Genomic DNA, 18,648 nt, shown 5'->3' with positions numbered 1-18,648 from the left:
AATTCACCCCTCACCCCCCAAGATTCAACCTGTGTGGTCACATCCTTGTGGGAGGGGCCATGTCACACACAGATCTTGAGGAAACAAGACGTTAGTCCTTCCCCAGTGACACCCGGGAAACTAGGCAATTCCCTGGGGAGCTGCATCCACACATGAGGACATTTGGGTACATGGTGACCTGGGATGAGTACACGAGAGGGTTCACCGGAACATCTTGACCCTCCATTCTCTAAGCTGCTCTAAGTTAACGGCCATTTGTTGAACATCTGCGTGCCAGGGGCTGGGGCTGAACAGGCAATCACCCGGCACAGGTGATTGAGACATAGGTCCTGCCCCTGGGGGAGGTGCATGTAGAAAGAACAGACAGACCCACAGACAGAGAGATGATGAGCTAATACACAAATACACAATGAAATGTGACAGGTGCAATGTTCCAGACTTATTCAGGATGCGATGGATCACAGAGAGGGAGGGTTTAATTTTGATGAGTCAGGAGAAGGCAATCGGAAGGGCTTCCCAGAGGAAGAGGTTCCTGAATGGAGCCTTGAATGCTGAGGTAGTATTTGTTAGTACACCAATGGGAAACAATTGATTTAATCGTCCCTCACTGTGGACACTTCTGTTCCCTCGGGCCACTCTACCGTTGAGATTCTGACTATTGATGGTACCCCTAAGATAATGCAACATCACTTAATTCCGCCATTAGTGAGCCTGCCTGTGTGGAAACTTGCACACACACCACACAGCACGCTGCCCCTCAACCTTCTCTTGAACACCGGGACCTTCCAATCCCACCGCATGCCCCAGAGCTGGACACACACTGGTGCTGATTTGTGTCATTTTGGTCTCTCCTTCAGCCAGCTAGGCCCAGATCCTGCACATACACTCCCCCACCCCCCACCTAGGGACTTTTCAGTCCCCTCCCACTTAGCACGTCTTGGGCCCATCTCTCTCCTGTTAGAGCTCCATTCTCATCCCTGTGGAGTATTCCCTACTTTTCCCCACTGTGGCCAAGCACTGAACACTGAGGGGGAGCAGATGGTGGGGGGTGGTGGCAGTGAATGGGGAAGACAGCAGAGACAAAGCAGGCAGTGATTTTGTTTTTTTTATTCTATACAAGGAGGGAGAGAGTCCCTGGGGATAGAGGGACAGATCTGCCCTTCCAGGAGAGGAGATGGCCCTGCCCCAAGCTCTGCCTCCCTCTCTCCAGGTTGCTCCCTCCCATCCTGTCCCCCACCTCCTGTCCCCAGGCCTCATCCTGCCATCCTGCCCCTGGGGGATGGGCTGGCAGAGGGGCCTGGAGGTGTGGGGGGTGGGTGGGGGTCTGAGTCCTTGTGAGGCACATGTTGAGAGGAGGGCTGGGCAGGGTGCTGTAGCGGCTGTCAGTCTGTTCCTGGCTCACTGGTTCCTGCTGGGGACAAATCCAGGGAGTCCTGTTTCCTAGGCAGGGAGAGCCAGCCTCTCGGTGTGGGCTATACCATATCTGGCAGAGGGGGACTGCCCTTTTGCCCAACCCACTGGCACCTGTGGGGTCAGGGGGCTGCCTTCTGTCAGGCTCCAGCTTGTCACAGGACTGTGCCCGCCGCGTCCTCTTGGGCTTCAGGGGGGCAGTCCGGCGGCCTGGATCTGGGGGCCCTGAAATGACAGTCAAGGTGGGCCTGGCACATGAGTAGGGCTCATAGGCTGGGTGCTCATCCAAGCTGTGACTCATTCCAAGCCCGGGAGGGGTCTTGAGGTGGGCAATGAGGTCCCAGAGGCGCCCCAAGCACCCCGCCCCGAGCCAGGTGGTAGACCTTGGACCTCGGTCTCCTCTTGATCCTGCTGTGAGCCCAGCCTCAGCCGGGGTTTGTTCATTCCTAGGACTGCACCCCCAGCCTCAGCCTCCTCCCTGCCCCCTGGCTCCTGGGGGGGCCGGCGGCCCCGGGGCACAGCCACTGGCTTGGGGGCCCGTGAAGCTAAAGGGGGGTCCTGCAGCTGGCAAAAGAAGGAAAAGACTGGGTCAGTTAGTCCCTTCACCTCATCCAAGGGCCCTTCCCCTCTGCCTTGCCGGCCCTCACCTTGGCATTCCTAGTGGGAACGGTCCTCTCTGGGAATTGGGCCCCCTCCTTTTCCTCCTCCCCGTCCTGAGAGGCTGGGCTGGGGCTCTGGCAGCTGTGGTTGGGGGCACTCTCCTCAGCTGGGGGATGGGAAGAGAGGAGAAGCTGTAGGAAAAGGCATTCTTGCATAGCTCTCCCTGACCTTCTTCCTTATGAAGCCCTGGAGGCCAGGACTTCTCCCCTCCAAGCCCATTTGCTCCTCTGCCTCTGCCCTGGATGTCCCCTTCTGCTCTAAGTGTTTCTGTCTCCTTGGTATGGTCTCCAGGATTGTCCTGAGCCCATCACCTTTGGAGGGGGCCTGGTGTGGCTGTTCCTCTTGAAGGGCAGTGCTTGAGCCCATGCCTGCTGGGGCAGAGCCAGGGTACAGGGACTGCTGGGTCCACAGGCATGGCTGCCCATCCAAGGCCGCAGTGCCCCGAGGCCTTGCCAAGGCTGCAGCCTGGCATTCCCAGGACTCTGCCAGTCTGATTTAGATGGTGAGAGCCTTGGGGAGAGATGCCCTGGCACCCTCCCACCGCTGCCTCTGTGGCTTCATGCAATCTGAGCCTGAGGGTGCACTACCTGGAAGGTGTTGTCTGTGTGTGTATCTGTGAGGTGTGAGTAAGAGGGACCTGGAGGGTGCTAGTGGTAGGTGTGTGGCCAGTGGAGCATCTGACTATTGTGCTTTCCTAAATGAAGGATGGAGGCTCACTTTAGGTGTTTTAACTAGTCTGTGAGTGGGATAGGATGATCAGCAAAGATGCCTTCAGTGCTGGGATGACCTTGGAGGATTGGCCAAGGGCACGGACTCTGCACCATGCCCTTGTGCCCCAGCCTTGGGATGGGAGGGGGCGGGTGAGTAAGTGTCTGCCTCTATGGGGAGATTTGTCCACATCAGTGTTGTCGGAGGGTTGTGTTCCAGGCCTGTGGGCAAGTGAGTTGATGCTGAGCTGACCAGCTTTCCTTTAGAGGCTCCTTAAGTGCTCTGATCCCAGCAGAAAGAAAGCATCCTACCACAATTCATTTACTCCTCCAGAGTTCTGAAGCCAGAAGGTAAATGACTTGCTTAAGGTCAACACTGTTGGTGGTGGTTGAACCGGGACCAACACCCAGGGTTTCTGACCCCCAAGGCATGGCTCTTGCCCTTTTCTTGTGGCACATTTCTGAGTGAACTGTGGATGGCTTGGCGAGCTACTTTCGGAGGAGACTGGAATGTTCGAGGTGGGTCTGGCATGGCTGGTACTTGCTCACCCTCTTTCCCAGCTGAGGTGCAGAGAGAGACCTTCTTTATAGAGGTGCCACTCTGCTGACAGTGGCCAGAGGTGGCCCCTGCTCTACCGAATTCCCTGGAACCATCCACAAAGTGTTCTTCCTTTCTGCTAATCCTGGCAAAGCCACTTTTGTTCTGTAAGATCTTTCTTTGCATTGGGTTGTTCCTTTCCTTTGAATGAGGCTTTGTAAATATCCTCAAAACATTTTTACTGTGGTGACTTCCTGACTGCCCCACCTTGGCTGTAAATTCCCCAGCATGGGGGCTGTGGCTTCTGGTTCTTTGGACACACCCTGGGCCTTCAGTGCTGCTGCCTGAGAAGAGGCGTTCCATACCTATGTGCCATGTGGCTTCTGCTCGGCGCATGGCGCTGAAGCTTGGCTTGGTGCTTTGGGGTGGTGGTGGGGGCTTCCAGGCTCCCGGCCCTGGGGTGCAGGGAGGAGATGAGAAAGGGGGGAAGGGGAAAGGCGAATTAGAAGGGGCCCCTGAGAGAGGGGTCAAGGGAAGGAAGTGAGGGGGACTGTCTCACCTGCATCGTCTGAAGAGCGCCGTTTCTGCCAAGCCTGGACACTGCCCTCCAGGTCTGGGCCTGTACCCTGAAAGGATAGCTGAGTCAGGTCATAAGAAAGTCCCCTCTACATGGAGACTGCAGTTAACAAGGGGCTTCTGCTCTAGCATCTCATGCCATTCTCATGGCATTAGTCCCTGGACCCTTGTACCCTTATCCCTCAAAAGTCACACCCCTACCACCCTAGGGGGTGTAAGAAATGGCTTACACGAATGAGCATGTTGTCATTTTAGCAGTTATGTGTTTATTTTATGTGTGGTAGAAAAAAAAACATGACTAGTACAATAAGTCCATGATTTAAAAAATGATAATGCTTAGGACAAGACTAAGTTAAAAGGGTGAGTTGATTTAAATAAAAATATGTGAATAATAATCCAGGTGGTATGTGGGGAAGGGGAAAATCAGTCATAAAGGTGATAATCTAGTCACCAAACTTTCAGAAACAGAACTCTAGAGGTAAGTATTTTTACAACTGCCCATTTTCCAGGGAGGTAGAGGCTCCGGGAGGCTAAATGACCTCCTCAGCCTTTCAAAGCAGGTGAGTGTGTGGAATGAGCAGACTTGCAGCTAACACTTTCTAACACCAGAGAATCACTCTCTCCACTGGCCCAAGCAGGGACAGGGCACAGAAGGGAGGCAGACAGGGATCCATAGAAACACTTGGGTGCCTGGGCTCCCCTCACCTCTCGTTTCCCGTCGAAGCTCCAACCCTTGGCTCTTCCCAACCCAGGAAGGGCAACACCATGGACCCTTGGCTGCTGTGCCGTCCCAGGGGCCAGGCCCCCCTCCCCTGGCTCCGCCCCCTCAGTGCCCTGGAACAAGGCCGTGGGTTTATAAGCAGTTCCTGATGGAGAAGGGGCTCCATAGACTGCAAGGGAGTGAGGGAGGGCCCCTACCCCTCTGAGACCCCAGCCCTGGGACTGCCCTGCCGCAACCCTCTGACCCTCCACCCCTCCTCTGAGGAGTCCTTCCTCTGTCCTTCTTTGCATGCAGCACTCCCAGCATGCTCTGGGTCACCAGGCTTAGATCACTCAAGGAGTGGGGCCATAGGGAAGACCAAAGTTCCCCAGAACCTCGAGTCCTATCATTTTCCCATTAACTGCCTGGGACAGGGTAAGTGGGTGGGCTATGTGTGGAACAGCAACCAGCGAGGATACAGCACCTCACCTCACTTACCATCTTCCTGCGGAAGGAAGGCCCCCGGCTCCCCCCAAATCCAGGGAGGGGGCCGCTCTCCTCCTCTGGGCTCCAACAGGGGGAGGAATTATTGCCAAGGCTGGGGGGATCTGGGCTTGGGGGGCTCTCCTGAGTTGGGGGTGGGGGTGGGGGAGGAGGGAGGAGGAGCCCAGTGGTGGGGGACCCTGGTCCCCTATCCCCCTTGAAGCTCCGGGGCCGGCGAAAGTGAAACAGGCCTCTGCGTCTCTTCTTCTGGAGTGGAGGCAGTGGCGGCTCTGAGAGGCCTGGCCGCAGGGTCCGCAGAGTCCGGGGGTAGCTGAGCAGAGTTGGGGTGAGTTACTGACAAAGTCGCAGGCAGGTGCAAAATGCCAGATGTGGAGGTCACTCAGGGCCCAGGCTGGTGCTAGTGTTAGTCTAGCCCTGGGTCTAATAAGCCTCCAACTTTCCTTTCATCCAGTCTCTCCTGCTGCCCCGTAACCCTTTCCACTTAGGTCTCAGGAGACATGGCTTCCTCACCTTCTCCGTCATCCTCCAGCAGCCTCCTTCCCTCTGTCTCCCCAGCAACTCCTTCCTCCCAGGCACCCCCATCCCCCCATCCTTCTCTCAGCTTCTCCCAGTGACTCCGTTTCTTCTGGACAGGTGCTGGGGAGTCTGCAGGACTGTGACAGAGAATATACCCTCCAGGGCTCTTACCACTGTCATCCCATCCCAGTGCCTGTTGCGACCCCACCCCTCCCACCATCCCACCGTGGTGGTTCACCCTGGCCCCATGCTTCCCAGCTGTCCTGAGGAAAGTCAGAGAACATGGGAGTTAAGGGCTGAGTGGGGAAGGACGAGAACGTGGGGGAAATGTTTCAGAGAGACTGGCTTTGGGACACTGCCATTGGAGAGGCCTCCATGACTGCTGGGAAGGAGCCCTTCAGGGCCTCTGGGCCTGCAGAAAATGGGACTGTGCCTAGGTGCCACACCTGGAGCTTTCATCCATGACCCTTCGGCTGAAAAAATCCTCCAGCCCCTCATCCAGGCGGGTGGCCATCCCATTCTCCTGTCGGGTCCCAGTTATTGGCACCTGCTGGGAGGAAAGTCCTGTAGGGTATCTCATCTGGAACAGGAAGTCCTCCCTACTCCCTCCATTCACTCAGGGCCTTCCCCCTTGGACTTGGACTTGCCTCTTGTTGGCCCCATGAAAATTTAGACTTCAGTCTGCCTGGGCATTTCCTAGGCATGGTGGCTCTTGGCTGTATCCCTCACCCAAATGGGAATTGCCACTGACTGGCAGACAGATTTCCTATCTGGGAAAACTGGCTAATCCCATCCTCTTTTCAGTGGCCTGCCTGGGCCCCTGCCTGATCCCCCAAGGTTGATGTTTCTGGCATTTTGGTCCTAAGGCTAGAACCCCTGGCTCTGGCATTGCTAAGTGGTGTTGGTCCTTTTGCAAGGACTTATGGACTCACACTGGGCCGACCAGGTCCTGGAGGTGTGGTCCTGGGGGGCCGAGGCCTGCCTTGTGTTTGATGCCTTAGTTTATAGCCATGAGTGGGTAGCTCGGATAGACCCTCCCAGGAGCCACTGCCTGTGGGCTGGCTGCTTCCGAGTCCTGAGAACCAGCCAGGGGGGATCCCCAGGCTCCCCAGCTGGCTTTCCATGTCCTGAGGGCTCCCACCTGTGGGCACAGCAGCATTAGAGGGAGTAGCAAGAGGCACAGGGAGAAAGGAGGCTGGAAAGACAATTAAAAAGAAAGGGGCCAGGGCTTGGGAAGGGTGTAGGGACCTGGAGGACATTAGAATTGAGGCTGGGGACTCACTAATGAAGGCGGACACTGGCCGGATCTTGCGGCAGCGTTTCTGCTTTTTGATGGCCATGGTGTCCTGCAGAAATGGAAACCAATGGTGGAGCCAAGTTGAAAGTCCCAGGAGCCTCATCTGAAGCCTCTTATTCCTCATAAAGCCTTCTCTTTAGAGCCCTTCCTGCCTCACTTTCTTTGGGTGGCTGAGGTATTGGGACAAGGGAAGAGGCTGGGCTGGATTGGGGCTGGGGGATGAGACCAGGCCCAGTGTCAGGGGAAAGTGGAGTCCAGAGAAATGGACGGGGACAGTGTTTTGCAGGTTCAGGGTCAGGACCTAGTTTAAGGTGGGGAGTGGGGGTTGGGGCACTCACGATGTTGGTCCCAAGTTCATCATCTGTGGTCTCCTCATGGTCATGGTTCCGGCCTCGGCCCCGGGAGGATGGATCCTGCCCTTGGCCTGGCCCCGATGGTGGATCTGATAGTGTCTTTAGCTGGGCCAGGTGCCGGGCCTGGGGAAGGACAGATGTGAACAGGTTCCCAAGGAAGCTGCTCACCTTCAGGGGCTTTGGGGGATGGTTGGTTGGGGGAGATGGGATGATGTGGGGTGGAGAGTGTGCCTGAGCCTGGCTGGGGTTCAGAAGCCTTACCAGGCTCTTGTGGGAGTGGTACAGCTCCTGCAGGATCTCGTCCACTATGGAGTTGGTCAAGTAGGTGACGACTGAGAGCTTTACTTCACTGTGGGCACAGGTGGGACTACTCAGTCATCCTGCTCCCTGGCCCCTAAGCCTTTCCCCAGGTGCCTAAGGGAGTGGGCAGCTGGCCTGGACATCCGTGGAGGCACCTTAGGTCTCCCTTGTGTCTCCATAAAGGCATGCTCTGTCCCACCCACTGACACCCCGCATAGATGTGTGTAGATCGGGTGGGTGGGCAAAGAGGAATTGAGGAGAAAGAGCAAAGGGTCTGGGCCAGGCTCCTGGAGTTCCAGTGGAACAGAGCTGGGTAAATTGGGGTGCTGAGTGAACCCTGCTGGTCTCTGCTGGAAGCCCAGAAACTGGCTCTTCTTGAGCTGGCCACTTCATGGATATGAGTGATAATATTCCCTTGCTTTGGTGAGCAGTGGCACCTAGGATGAGAGAACACTGGAGGGGAACACGAGAACTGAGTGAGGGCAGAGCATAGTCCAGGCACCCCTACTCACATCGATTTTGTCCATGCCTCCGAGGAGGCTGTGCTTTGTTTCTGGGAGGCCATTCTTGGTGGATGTGTGTGGCTGAGTGTGTGTGTACACCTACATGTGCACTGCCAGGCTCCTAAACCCAGGCTCAGCACTTAGATTTCTAGGGCAAAGACCAGTTAGACCCTAAATAGCAAGGTTGCAGTTAGTTAAAGATTTATCCCTTGTAATGGAGATTATGCCATTCATTATTCATTGCTGTAGCTGGGCCCCAGGTTCCTAAGTGCTCTGGGACAAATCCAGCCCCTTCCCAGTGCCAACCCCCTCCACTTCTCACTCCAGCTTGTTCTGAATGTCCTGTCCTGCCTGCTCCAGCAGCGCCCCTCGGATGAAGTTCCGGGGCACAGTGACGCGCTCAGCCACATTGCTCAGCATCTTGTTGTGTCCCTCAGCCACTCGCATGGCCACAGGACATAACTCCTGCGTAAGGCTGACCATCGACTCCAGGATCACCTAGTATGGGGGGAGGGGAGGCCAGAGCCCCGGGGGGGGGCCGCCCCCCGGGGCGCAGGGTCAGGGCTGGCACCACACTGGAAGAAACTCTAGCCTGTCTATTCCAGCCCCCCATGGTGAGACTAAGGGGCCCACCAACGTTCTGGGGCTGGTTACCAGCAGAGCCTGGGACATTCAGGCTTCCCCACATCCTGGTAAGTGTTCCTTCCATCCTGCCATATGGACAGGGGAGAGGCCAGAGTTCCGGGGTCAACATGGAAGCTAGCAGAAAAAATCCAAGCCCTGTTTTCTAGCAAAGCCAGAAACATTGGGAGTGTGGATGGCTTCAACTCTGCCTTTCCTTCCTGTCCCCAGTAATTTCCCCATGCTGACCTCAGCCCTCAGCTTTGAGCCTTGGTCAACACTGGGCTTCTTCCCTCAGGACTTGCCTGCAGTTCCTTGTCCACAGCCTTGGACACCTCACTGGCAACTGACTCCAGCCTCTGCCGTACAGGCCCGTCATTGGCCAGCACATGGCCCAGCTCATAGAGGCTGGGAAACAGCTGCAGAAGGAAAGGGCTATCATCAGAAGGTCAGAATCGGGCCTGACCAGGTCCTTGGGGGCCCTGGGCTGGGAGGACAGATGCATGGGTCAGGGCGCGGATACTCCTGGGGTAGTGTGGCCGGCCTTCCTGGGCTCTCGGACTGCGAAGGAGGGTGGGGCTGTGGAGGGCTCACCGCCCGTGAGTTTTTGGCGTCCTTGATCAGGTCCCGAGCATAAAGCAGCTCATCCTGCACAGGCTCCAGGGGGCACAGCCTCAGGGCCCGAACCTCCTCCTGCACCCGGCCACACAGCCGCTGCAGCATCTGGAGCACAGTCGGCAGAAGTGTCAGCGGGGGGGATCCTCGCACCCTCATCTTCCCAGGTGGGACCCCAGGCATCCCATTTCTGGGTCCCCTTGGGCAGTGCTCCTGGTGCTGGCACTGATGGGGTAGTAGTGGTGTCTCTGGATGGCCTGTTCTCTCTTCTTGGGATGCCCTTGAATGCTCAGGGGAGTTCCTGCGGTCCCAGGGACTCCTGGTCTGGGGCACCCCACACGTTCTCTCATGTTTAAGCCATACTCTGAATGTCCCGTCTTTTGCTCTCCCATGCATTCAGTCCAGTTGGGGACACCACAAAATGCCTCTTTCATGCCCCCACCCTTGTGTGTGCACCCTCTATCACATCACACCTGAGCCCTGTGTGCCCCATGCATGCCCCACGTGTCCCAGAGGGAAACGTTTACTTGCTCGGCGCTGCTGGTCACCAGGCCCTGCTGCAGCCTGAAGGCCTGCTCCTGAGGGCATGTCTGGGAGTGGTTGTTCCTCACCAAGCACCACTGGATCTGGAGATGATGGGGTGGGAGGGGTCAGGGCCTGGGATATGGGCTGGCCCCTGCCCCTTTCTGTTCCACCCTGCCGAGGCCTCTACCTTCTGCCAGACATCCTCGGTGCGCTCCGGGGCGCTGCGGTAGGCTTGGGAGATGTCACTCACGGGGAAGGACATGAAGCGCAGTGTGTGGTTGCTATAAGGCACAGTGACACAGCTGGGTTAGGGAAAGGTGGGGAGAGGCCCTTGCTCTCCATACTCTCCTTGCTAACCGTTTCCGTCACCTGGGCCTTTCCTAACATATCTCTGCAAACAAGTTGAGTGAACCAGGGTGGGGCTAATGTAGCAGGCTTGGTCCAGGCCCAGGGAGGCTGGGGCTGGGGTCAGGGCAGAGCTCTGGTCCACTCACCTCTCCAGGGCCCTTGCGATGTCCAGAAAGCCCAGGGCAGATGTGTTGTTTCGATCCCATAGGATGGTTCTAGGGAGACAGTGAACAGTAGCTGGTTACCCCTCCCTCTGGGTCCTTTTTAGGGGTAGGCACGCACCCCCTTCTGGAGTCCTCCCTCCTTTCCTGGGTAATGAGGCTGACTCCAAGATGGTTCTGGGCCTGAAGGTGTTCTGGAAGCTGGGCTACAGAGCAACACAGCAAGCAGGACGCGCGCGTGCATGCGTGTGTGTGCGTGCGTGTGTGTGTGGAGGGGGTACTGGGACTCCAGTTCAGAGATCAAGGTGTGCACCGTACCTGAGGGAGGAGTTTATCTGCAGGGCCTTAGACAGCATCTTGGCCCCGATGTCCTCCATGCCATTGCCACTCAGATCCACCTTAGCCAGGCAGGTGTTGCTGCCCAGGGCATTGATGAGGATGCTGGTGCGGAGCTTCAGCCTTGAGTCCGCCACTGACAGTGACTGCAGGGACTATGTGGGCAAGAGTGGGGTTGAGCCCAGTCCCCGCAGCCCCTGCCACTGTGGATCCCTTCCCAAGCCCAGTCACTCACACAGTCCTCTTCTTGGATCAGTTGCACCAGCTTGTGGAGGATCTCCTCCAGGGTCCTGTGGGGAGTCAGGGCTCAGAGCAGGAGGGGAGGGGTTGGGGTCATGCTACTGGAGGAGCAGGAGGTGATTTGAGCAGGGAGGGGCCAGAGGTAACACAGTGAGCCAAAAGGATAGGTGGATGATGGAGTGAGGTCTGTGGGTATGGGGAGGGGACCTCACTTGGCCTTGACATTGAAGTTCTTGCCCAGGAACAGGTGCTTGAGGGACTTGTTCTTGCCAAGTGCGGGCACCAGTGTCAGGAGGTCCGAGTCGAACCCTGGCCAATAGATGGGAGAGGTCTGGCTTTGAGGCCTGAGGGTGGCAGGGGGTGAGGGGGCCGTGCCCCAGGCCCCTGGCCCCATTGGTCCTCAGGAATGGAAGTGTCCCTACTTACCATTGTCTGACAGATCCAGGCTGCCCACACAGGTGACAGCCCCCAGCTGCTCCTGCAAAGCCTGGGCTCCTGCTGAGCGGAGCTGCAGGGACACGGTGAGGGTGGGGTGGGGAAGGCAGGGGTGGGGGCACCTTTAATGCTTAGAGATTAGTCACACCAGGACTCATGGCCATGCTAGGTGTCAGGTGTAAAATCAGGAGGTCCTTTCTCCACCAGATCCTTTCCTAGGGCTCTCTCCCTTCCTCCCTTTAGCCAGAAATATCTCCAGACTGCTGCTCCGGAGATAGCTCGCTCCTGCCCTCTGGTGGGAAAGTCTGGTATCTCCCACCCCAAAGCTTTCAGGGGGCATACTGCAAGCTGAAAATGACCTCTGGAAAAGAGGGACACAGATGACACACTGAGAAGGGAAAGTGGAGGTTTGGTCGGGTCTGGGGGTCACAGAGGCACAGCACAGAGGTAAGATGGAGCCACTGGAGAAATGAACAGTGAGGCGACTGGGTGGGGGACCGGCAGTGGGCGTTAGGTGACCAAGGGCTCACCTCACAGCTGCTGAGGTCCAGGTGCAGATCACTGAGGTGACTGTTGAGGGAGAGGCCCTGGAGCAGTGCCCTGTGGGAGGAAGGTCAGCAGGCCCACCTCTACCCCTCACCCTCTTCTCTCATGGTTCCCTCTTGGACGCCCCCCAACCCTGCACCCACCCGACCTGAGGGCCTCCAGGGGCAGCCTCGTGGCTGACAGGTTGACATGGCTCAGTGTGTAGGCGCTGCTGAAGAACTGCTTGAAGGCCGGCGGGGCCTCTCGGCCCTTCCTGCAGAGACTCCCGGGGTCAGCAAGGGAGGGGGATGCCCATGGCTCACCCCATCCCTCCTTGTGCCCTTTGTGCTCCCACCTGTGGGAGCAGCTGTTGCGTGCCAGGTTGAGGTAGGTTAGGTGGGAGCAGCAGCCATGGAGCAGGGCTCCCAGAAGCTGTGGGGAAAGACATGGTGGGTCTCACATGGGCTGGGAGGGGCTGGCAAGGACTCCTCCCTCCCCATCAAAGTCCTGTCTTTTCACCCTTGGCGGTCAGTGTGATCCCTTCTATGAATGCCCACTTCACCTCTTAATGCCTCAGTTTCCACTCTGTGGAAAGTGGGTCTACTCCCTGCTTGACCCCCAGGTGTGGCGGAGCGGCTCACAGGCAGTGAATGTGTAAAGCCAGAGCAAGCCATTAGGGGCTCATAAGGTGCCTTGTTCAAGTCAGGGGAAGAATCCTTTCCTCTTGGTGGATTCAGCCAGGAGCACAGCTGGGGAGTGGAGGGAGGGCTGGCTTTTAGGGACAGCCAGCACAACCTTGGGCAGTGACCGGGATAGCGTGCCCCACAGGTGTGAGCTGTGGGCTTTGCTTTATAATTCAGCTGAACTTGGAGTCATCCTGCCAGCTCTGTCCACTCAAGGCAGGGGCGATGAGACAGGGGCCACCCTGGCCTCCCTAAATCACTTCAGGCTGGTTCTCCCATCACCGACCCCTCACCAAGTCAATGGCGCAGTCGGTTCCTGCCAGGTCCAGGTGCACCAGAGCATTAGGCTGGGCCAGGAAACTGTAGAGGGCCTGGGAATAAGGACAGAGGGGCTGCCAGGGAAGAGGTGATAGAGCCCCACCACCCCCAAGCTATAGGGCAGAGACTCCCTGGTCCTGAAACCTGAGTGTGCTTCTGTGGGGCTTGAGCTAGGTTCCACGGACTCACATTGGCCTCATCTGTGGCGAGCAGCCCAGGGTTCTTGCTCAGGTCCAGGTATCGAAGGGAGCTGGCAAAGGCTGGGTTGGCCCCGAAGGTCTGGCCCAGTGCCTGGAGCCCTGAGCACAGCGGGCACTGGGCTGGGTTGGCCCCCATCCCCACCTCTTCCCCTTCCACACAACTCTTCCCCCCAGTCCCCAAGTGTGTCTCCTTTCCCTTCCTCAGATCCCCAGGATGCTGTGTGAATGGGTAGGTACACCTCTGGGACTCGAGGATCCAGAGGGTGCTGGAGGAGGTTAGAGGTCAGAGGTCAGGGGTCCTGGTGCAAGTACCTCGAGGGGAAATGGCAGTCTTGGCCAGGCACAGTTTGGTGAGGCCAGTGGGGAAGCAGAGGAGCTGTTGACTCAGACTGAGGAAACCTGGGAGTAGAGAGAGAAATGGGCCCAGTGAGAGGCTGGGCAGTGGGCATAGGTGGTGCAGAGTCAGAGGGGGGCTTGAAGGAGGTACAGGCCCGGGGTCAAGGACAGCAGTATTGGGGCAAGGGCTGGCATCAGGCTGGAGAGTCCCTGTTCGGCACCAGTTGGGCTCTGGGCTAGGGCAGGGGTCTATATTGTGGTGGGGGTAGGATTCAGGGCTGGGGCTCACCCTTGTCCTCGATGGGGTTGTGGGACAGAGTGAGGGCATGCAGCACACAGCTCCCGTTCTCCCCAAACACCCCGGCCAGCTTCTGGACAAAGTCCCTTCAGGGAAGGGGAGGAAGGATTTGTTTGTCCCAGCCCTGGACTTCCCCTCTTCCTCCACCTGCCTGCCTGGTTGGGGCTGCAAAGGTCAGAGGCCTCCATAGGTGGGGATGAGCTTGGGGCCTGCCAGGAAGCTTGTCATCACTATGAAGTACCTGGGAAGTTGTGCCGAAACAAAGCCTAGCTTTGGGTCCTTGAGATTAGAGCAGTCCACCCCATTGGGTAGTTGATGGAAGAGGATAGGGCATGGAGCATACTGGGAGAGGCCATAGAGCTGGGGGGCTAGGAGACTTAGGTCTGAGTCCCAGCTTGACCATTGACCTGCTTTGTGCCCTTGTTGGGCCTTAGTCTTTTTTTCTGTAAAGAGCTGGAGGAGATAGCTTGGGGATCCGTATCATGCTCTGATGTTCTGGGACCCTAAGACTACATCACTGGGGCACCACTGCCCAGGGAGGAGGCTGGCCTCACGTCTTAAGCCCGGCATTGTCCAGCACCAGCTCTTCGAGGCTCCCCGACTTGCTCAGGGTATGTAGCACCTGTTCTAACACTTCAGAGCCCTGAGGACAGAGGAGGTTTTGTGATCAGGAGCCAGAGAGGGCACTACTCTCCAGCCCCTCCTCCCACCCCTCGTAGTCCCTACCAGCCGCAGATCCTTGCAGTAGAGTTTGGTGAACCACTGGTTGTAGGCCAGGGCTGCCACCATTAGGGCCAAGTCTCTGTGGGGAGATTGAAGGGCCAGGAAAGTGGTGAGCCGGTGGTTGGGGCAGGAAAGAAGAGTTTAAGGATGGGGTGATGGACTGGGGAAAGTCTAGATGGGTAGAAGGCAAAGGGGGGTGGGGTTGGGGAGATAGAGTTGGGGCTGTAGGTAAGATCAGAAGAGGGAGCCTGGAGGCTGAGGCTGGAATTGGGGGATTGAGTCTCTGCTCCATCTGCTTACCGGCTTTCCAAGTGGCTGAAATCCAAAAGATTGAACTCCCGGTTATCCTCGGCATGATAGATGGTGTCCACATCCTTGGAGAGGTGGAACTGGCTCACACCTGCTCCCCTCCTCCCCCGCCCCCTCCCTCTGGGTCCCACCTGCCCGCCTGCTGGGTCCCTGCCCAACGTACCCATTGCACCTCCTCACGGCAGTGCAGTCCGTTGTAGTCACACAGGGCAGCATAGGTCTCGGAGAAGCCACCTGTGGGGCAGGATGTGAGCTGGTTCCATGAGGAGTAAGGGTGTGGAGAATAGGCTTGGAGTTCAAGGAAAGGTCAAGGTCATTTTATGTGGCCCGTGTCCTAGGTTCCTACTATACCATGAACCTCTGAGGTCTAGGAGCTATGGAGTCCTCAGGGCAGACACAGCCCCATGCACAAAGGACTCTGGACAAGGGCAGGGTAGTTTAGGCCCCACTTCCGCCAAGTTTGCCCCTGCTCACCACAGACACTGTGAGTGGTCGATGTGGAAGTCTCAGAGTTAGGGGACGTGTCTCGGGGCCCTTCTGGGGTGTCAGCATTTCCACGACGGATTAGACACCTGGAAAATGACCAAATCCATCTCAGAGAGGGGTGTAAAGAAACTCTCCATTCTTCCCCTGTTATAGCTTCTGGGCCCCTAGGAAGAAGCAGCAGTGGGGACATAAGGGCTCTTGCTCTCGGTGTTCCAGGAGCCCAGGTCCAGGGGAAGGAGGGAAGGAGGAAGAAGTCTCTTTGTTGTCTAACCCTTTGAGAGACTCCTCCTTTGCCACTCACCCAGGGCCAGGGCAGACCTTGGAGAGGGCAGAGCTCACATGTCGTGTCACCTGGTCCACACTCTCAGCCGATGGGAGCCGCATGCTCACCAGGCCACGCTCTGTCTCCACTAGGATCTAGAGGAAAGGGAGCATCAGGGCCTTAGACATCAAGTCCGTCCTCCTGCTGACCCAATAGTAGGGCCCAAGTTGGGGTCCTCACCTGGTTCTGACTGAGCGTATTGAAGGTGCGGATTTCTAGGACATTGAAGGAGCTCTCCACCTGTGGGAGGGACATGGGGGTGCTCATCTTAAGGTAAGAGCCTGGCTGCCTGGCTCCGGAGGGAGTATGCCAGGTGTACTTCTGCTCCTCAGCCCAACTCACCTTGGCTGGGACTTTAAGGGGGAAGAGGTGGAGGCGCCAGGAGGTCAGGGCCTTCAGAGAGAGGAAAAGAACATCAGCAGCAAATGGCCGCTCCTGGGCCCTAGGCCGCCTGCCCTCCTTCACCCCCCTCAGCCTGTGTGCAAGCCCTGTCAGCAGTGGCCCTCTGTTCCCGGTATCCTCCTTCTCTCTCATGCCCCACCCTGGGCTCCTGGACATCCACTCAGTCTAGCCTGCCCCTTCCCCAGGCTTGGTCTCCTCAGCTCTCCCCCCACCCCCATCCCCAGTCTCCCCTGCCTCCCAGGCTCCTTGCTCTCAGCAGCCCAGCTGCCCTTGATGACATCCCCTCAGCTGCTCCCCCTCCCCCCACTCGCCGAAGCCCAGTACCCTCACCAGAACTCGATCCTCAAACTTCTTGGGCTTCGTCTCCAGCTTCACCCGATGTTGTTGGAGCACAGCCCCTTGGCTTAAGCACCTCCTGATGCTGTCTGCAGGTGGGTGGGGGGCCTGCTCAGAGCTCCCCTTACCCTGGCCACCCCTACCTCCCCAGGGCTTTCCAGGGGTGGGGTCAGATGAGAGGAGAAATAAGCACAGAGAGAGCTTTCCTTCTTGGGTGGCTTTTCTCTTCCTATTAGAGAGGGAGGGGGGTGTGGAGAAAACTCTGGCTCCTGATGTCCCTGAGTCAGGGGACAGTTGCTGAGTGACACTGTCTGTGGGAGGGTGTGTCTTACACTTCTGAGGGTGTGAAGGATTTTTTCAACCCATGCACTCCAGCAGCCATCGACATATACATAGTGAGTCAGTGTGTGGGGGCGTGGGGGTGTCCCTCTGACTATATTCTAGGTGGTCTGGGTGTGAGTGTCTGCGTTTTACTATGCATGTGTGCACGCCTTCTGAGGATGCCAGGGAGCCCGTGTGTGGCATTGGTAGGACTGGATAGGTGAATGAGTATGCTGTGCTTGTAGTTGTGAAAGACAGCCCTGGTGTGGGGGTGGGGGTGGGAAGTGGGGGGTGAGAAAGAGTTAGTGTTTAAATGAGCCCAATACCCACTTCCTAGCAGAACCCATCCGGATATCCCAGGGTGTATATGTGTATATGTGTGTGTGTGGTGGGGGTGCATTTTCTGTAAAGATGTGTGTACACATATCTGATGATTGTATTTATGTGTGTGTGTAGGTATGGGAAATTGCCATGGTGCAGCATGCCTCTGAGTATCCTTGAGCGTCCTGGTCTCTGCGTGGGCTAGCCTGTGCTCCTGCCTGGGGCGGGGGGCCAGTGAGGGTTGTGGTAGTGCTGGGTGGGGGGTGTGGTGTCAGGCCTTGGTTTGGGCTGAGTCTGAGAACCATGCAAACAGGAGAGACCTTGAGGTGTGAGTGTGAGTAGGGAGAAGGGGCAGGCTAAGACGGGGGCTGTGGGAGGCGAGCTGCAGAGACACTGCTCTTGGTCGTAGCTCCAATCCGGGCCCTCTTCCCTGACTCCCTTCTTTGCCCCACTGGCCTGGGAGCTGCCAGGCTGCCAGAGGGGCTTTCAGGGCCAGTTCCGGGGCGGGGCCGGGAGGAGGGAGGGTGCTAAGCCAAGAGGCGGTCAGGACCAGGGGCAGCTCCCATGGCCCGGCGGGGCGGACCGGGCCCCGCCCGGCGGGGAAACGGGGACTCTCTGGAGGGGAGACTGGACGTCTCGCCGAGGGATGGGCTAGGATCAATGAGAGTCAGCCCCACGGAGCGCCAGGGGACTGCACCTGTCACCGAAGATCGGGACGGGCGGCTCTGGGACTGGAAGGTCCTGACAGGGTGAGGCGAGGCGGGCAGCGGAGGATGCTCGGGGGACAGCGATGCCCCTAGCTAGGATGCAGGGGCAGGGGACCGCCTTGGAGCCGGAATGCATGGGGCGCGGGGAGGGCAGGAGGCAGCGGGGCTGGGGTGTACCGCGGGGAGGAACGCACTGGGTCTGGGATGCTCCCGGACGGGGCGTCCCGGAGACCACCGCAGCCTCGTACCTTGCAGCTCGCGGGTGAGCTCCGCGCTGGGCTTGGCCATGGCGGCCGCTGCTGCTGCCGTTGCTGCAGAGGAGCCGCCGCCGCCGGGGAGCCGCGGCACATGCTAGACCCGGCTCCGGCAGGGCCCCGGCGCTGAGCGCTGCAGCAGCCGCCGAGCCCGCTCCTGTCAGGGGCGGCTGCGCGAGCGCTCCTCCCCCCGCCTAGGAGCCCGGGTCTCCCGCCCCGCCCGGTGAGGTGTGGGATTGAGCATGCGCGCCGCGCCTCCCTTCCGCGTGAGACCCCGCGCGCGCTCGCGCCCACCCCTCCCGCCGGCTCCCGCGTGCGACGCCCTGTGCGTGTCGCCTGGAGCCTGGGCCATCTCCCGGGCGGGACTAGCGTCCACTTTCCGTGCCACCCACTCCTCGGGCACCGTGAGCAGAACCCATTTCTTTTGTTTGTGGGCCTGGGTACCCCTCCCCGGGTCATCCTTGCAATGCCCCTCCCTTTTGCCGTACTGCTTGGGAAGCGTCCAGTTCCTACTTGCTGACTGGCGAGGAAACTCAGGGCCGAGGGCGATGCCAGGAGAGGTCCTGGCTAGATCTGGGGGTGTTCGTCCTTCCTCCAGCTTGCCCAGCCTCGGGGATCCCTGCAGCGTCTTTGGCACCATCCCCACGGGTGTGAGGCCGAGAGTATCACCCGGGAGTTCCCGTGACACCTCCTTCCAGCTGGCAGTTCTGTAGACACATCCACCCCTGAGCATCACACTTAGGTCCTGGAGACAGGGAGGAG

At 58.2% G+C, this 18,648-nt stretch overlaps 1 protein-coding gene across 10 annotated transcripts; it reads right to left on the bottom strand.

Moving 5' to 3' along the window:
* Positions 1–1,092: 1,092 nt before the first annotated feature.
* CARMIL3 (capping protein regulator and myosin 1 linker 3) lies at positions 1,093–18,620 on the bottom strand. 10 transcript variants are annotated; one of them, XM_040476713.1, is made up of 41 exons: positions 17,881–18,620; positions 16,278–16,372; positions 15,888–15,938; positions 15,726–15,785; positions 15,525–15,640; positions 15,212–15,309; positions 14,901–14,971; positions 14,729–14,802; positions 14,432–14,507; positions 14,260–14,348; positions 13,697–13,791; positions 13,384–13,470; positions 13,061–13,170; positions 12,847–12,924; positions 12,512–12,619; positions 12,226–12,302; positions 12,040–12,144; positions 11,876–11,945; positions 11,337–11,418; positions 11,123–11,219; positions 10,906–10,960; positions 10,653–10,825; positions 10,320–10,388; positions 10,013–10,106; positions 9,828–9,926; positions 9,280–9,408; positions 8,991–9,104; positions 8,387–8,562; positions 7,523–7,610; positions 7,247–7,384; positions 6,894–6,957; positions 6,544–6,752; positions 6,058–6,161; positions 5,090–5,405; positions 4,597–4,725; positions 3,875–3,941; positions 3,681–3,770; positions 2,058–2,176; positions 1,794–1,974; positions 1,525–1,635; positions 1,093–1,411 (listed from the first exon to the last, which is right to left on the bottom strand). In XM_040476713.1, exons 1-41 carry the CDS (start codon positions 17,918–17,920, stop codon positions 1,383–1,385), a joined length of 4,233 nt encoding a protein of 1,410 aa, XP_040332647.1. In that variant the 5' UTR covers positions 17,921–18,620; the 3' UTR covers positions 1,093–1,382. The 10 variants fall into 10 exon arrangements, with proteins under 10 accessions (XP_040332647.1, XP_040332649.1, XP_040332650.1 ...); XM_040476715.1 differs by having other exon boundaries at positions 1,093–1,408; XM_040476716.1 differs by having other exon boundaries at positions 1,794–1,968.
* Positions 18,621–18,648: the final 28 nt, after the last annotated feature.

Source organism: Herpailurus yagouaroundi, unplaced genomic scaffold (genome assembly GCF_014898765.1).
Source record: "Herpailurus yagouaroundi ecotype Mexico unplaced genomic scaffold, PumYag 141, whole genome shotgun sequence".
In the NCBI taxonomy this organism is placed as follows: Eukaryota; Metazoa; Chordata; class Mammalia; order Carnivora; family Felidae; genus Herpailurus; species Herpailurus yagouaroundi.
The sequence above is the reverse complement of the archived record's forward strand: the minus strand, read 5'-3'. Positions and strand labels throughout refer to the sequence as shown.

Bases quoted from the DNA above. Each gene is read 5' to 3' on its own strand.
- CARMIL3 (XM_040476713.1), bottom strand. From the start codon at position 17,920: ATGGCCAAGCCCAGCGCGGAGCTCACCCGCGAGCTGCAAG. The intron at 10,961-11,122 runs GTGAGGTCCCCT...GACTCCCCACAG, and splicing joins AACTTCAATGTCAAGGCCAA to GACCCTGGAGGAGATCCTCC. The intron at 6,958-7,246 runs GTGAGTGCCCCA...CCATTTCTGCAG, and splicing joins ATGAACTTGGGACCAACATC to GACACCATGGCCATCAAAAA.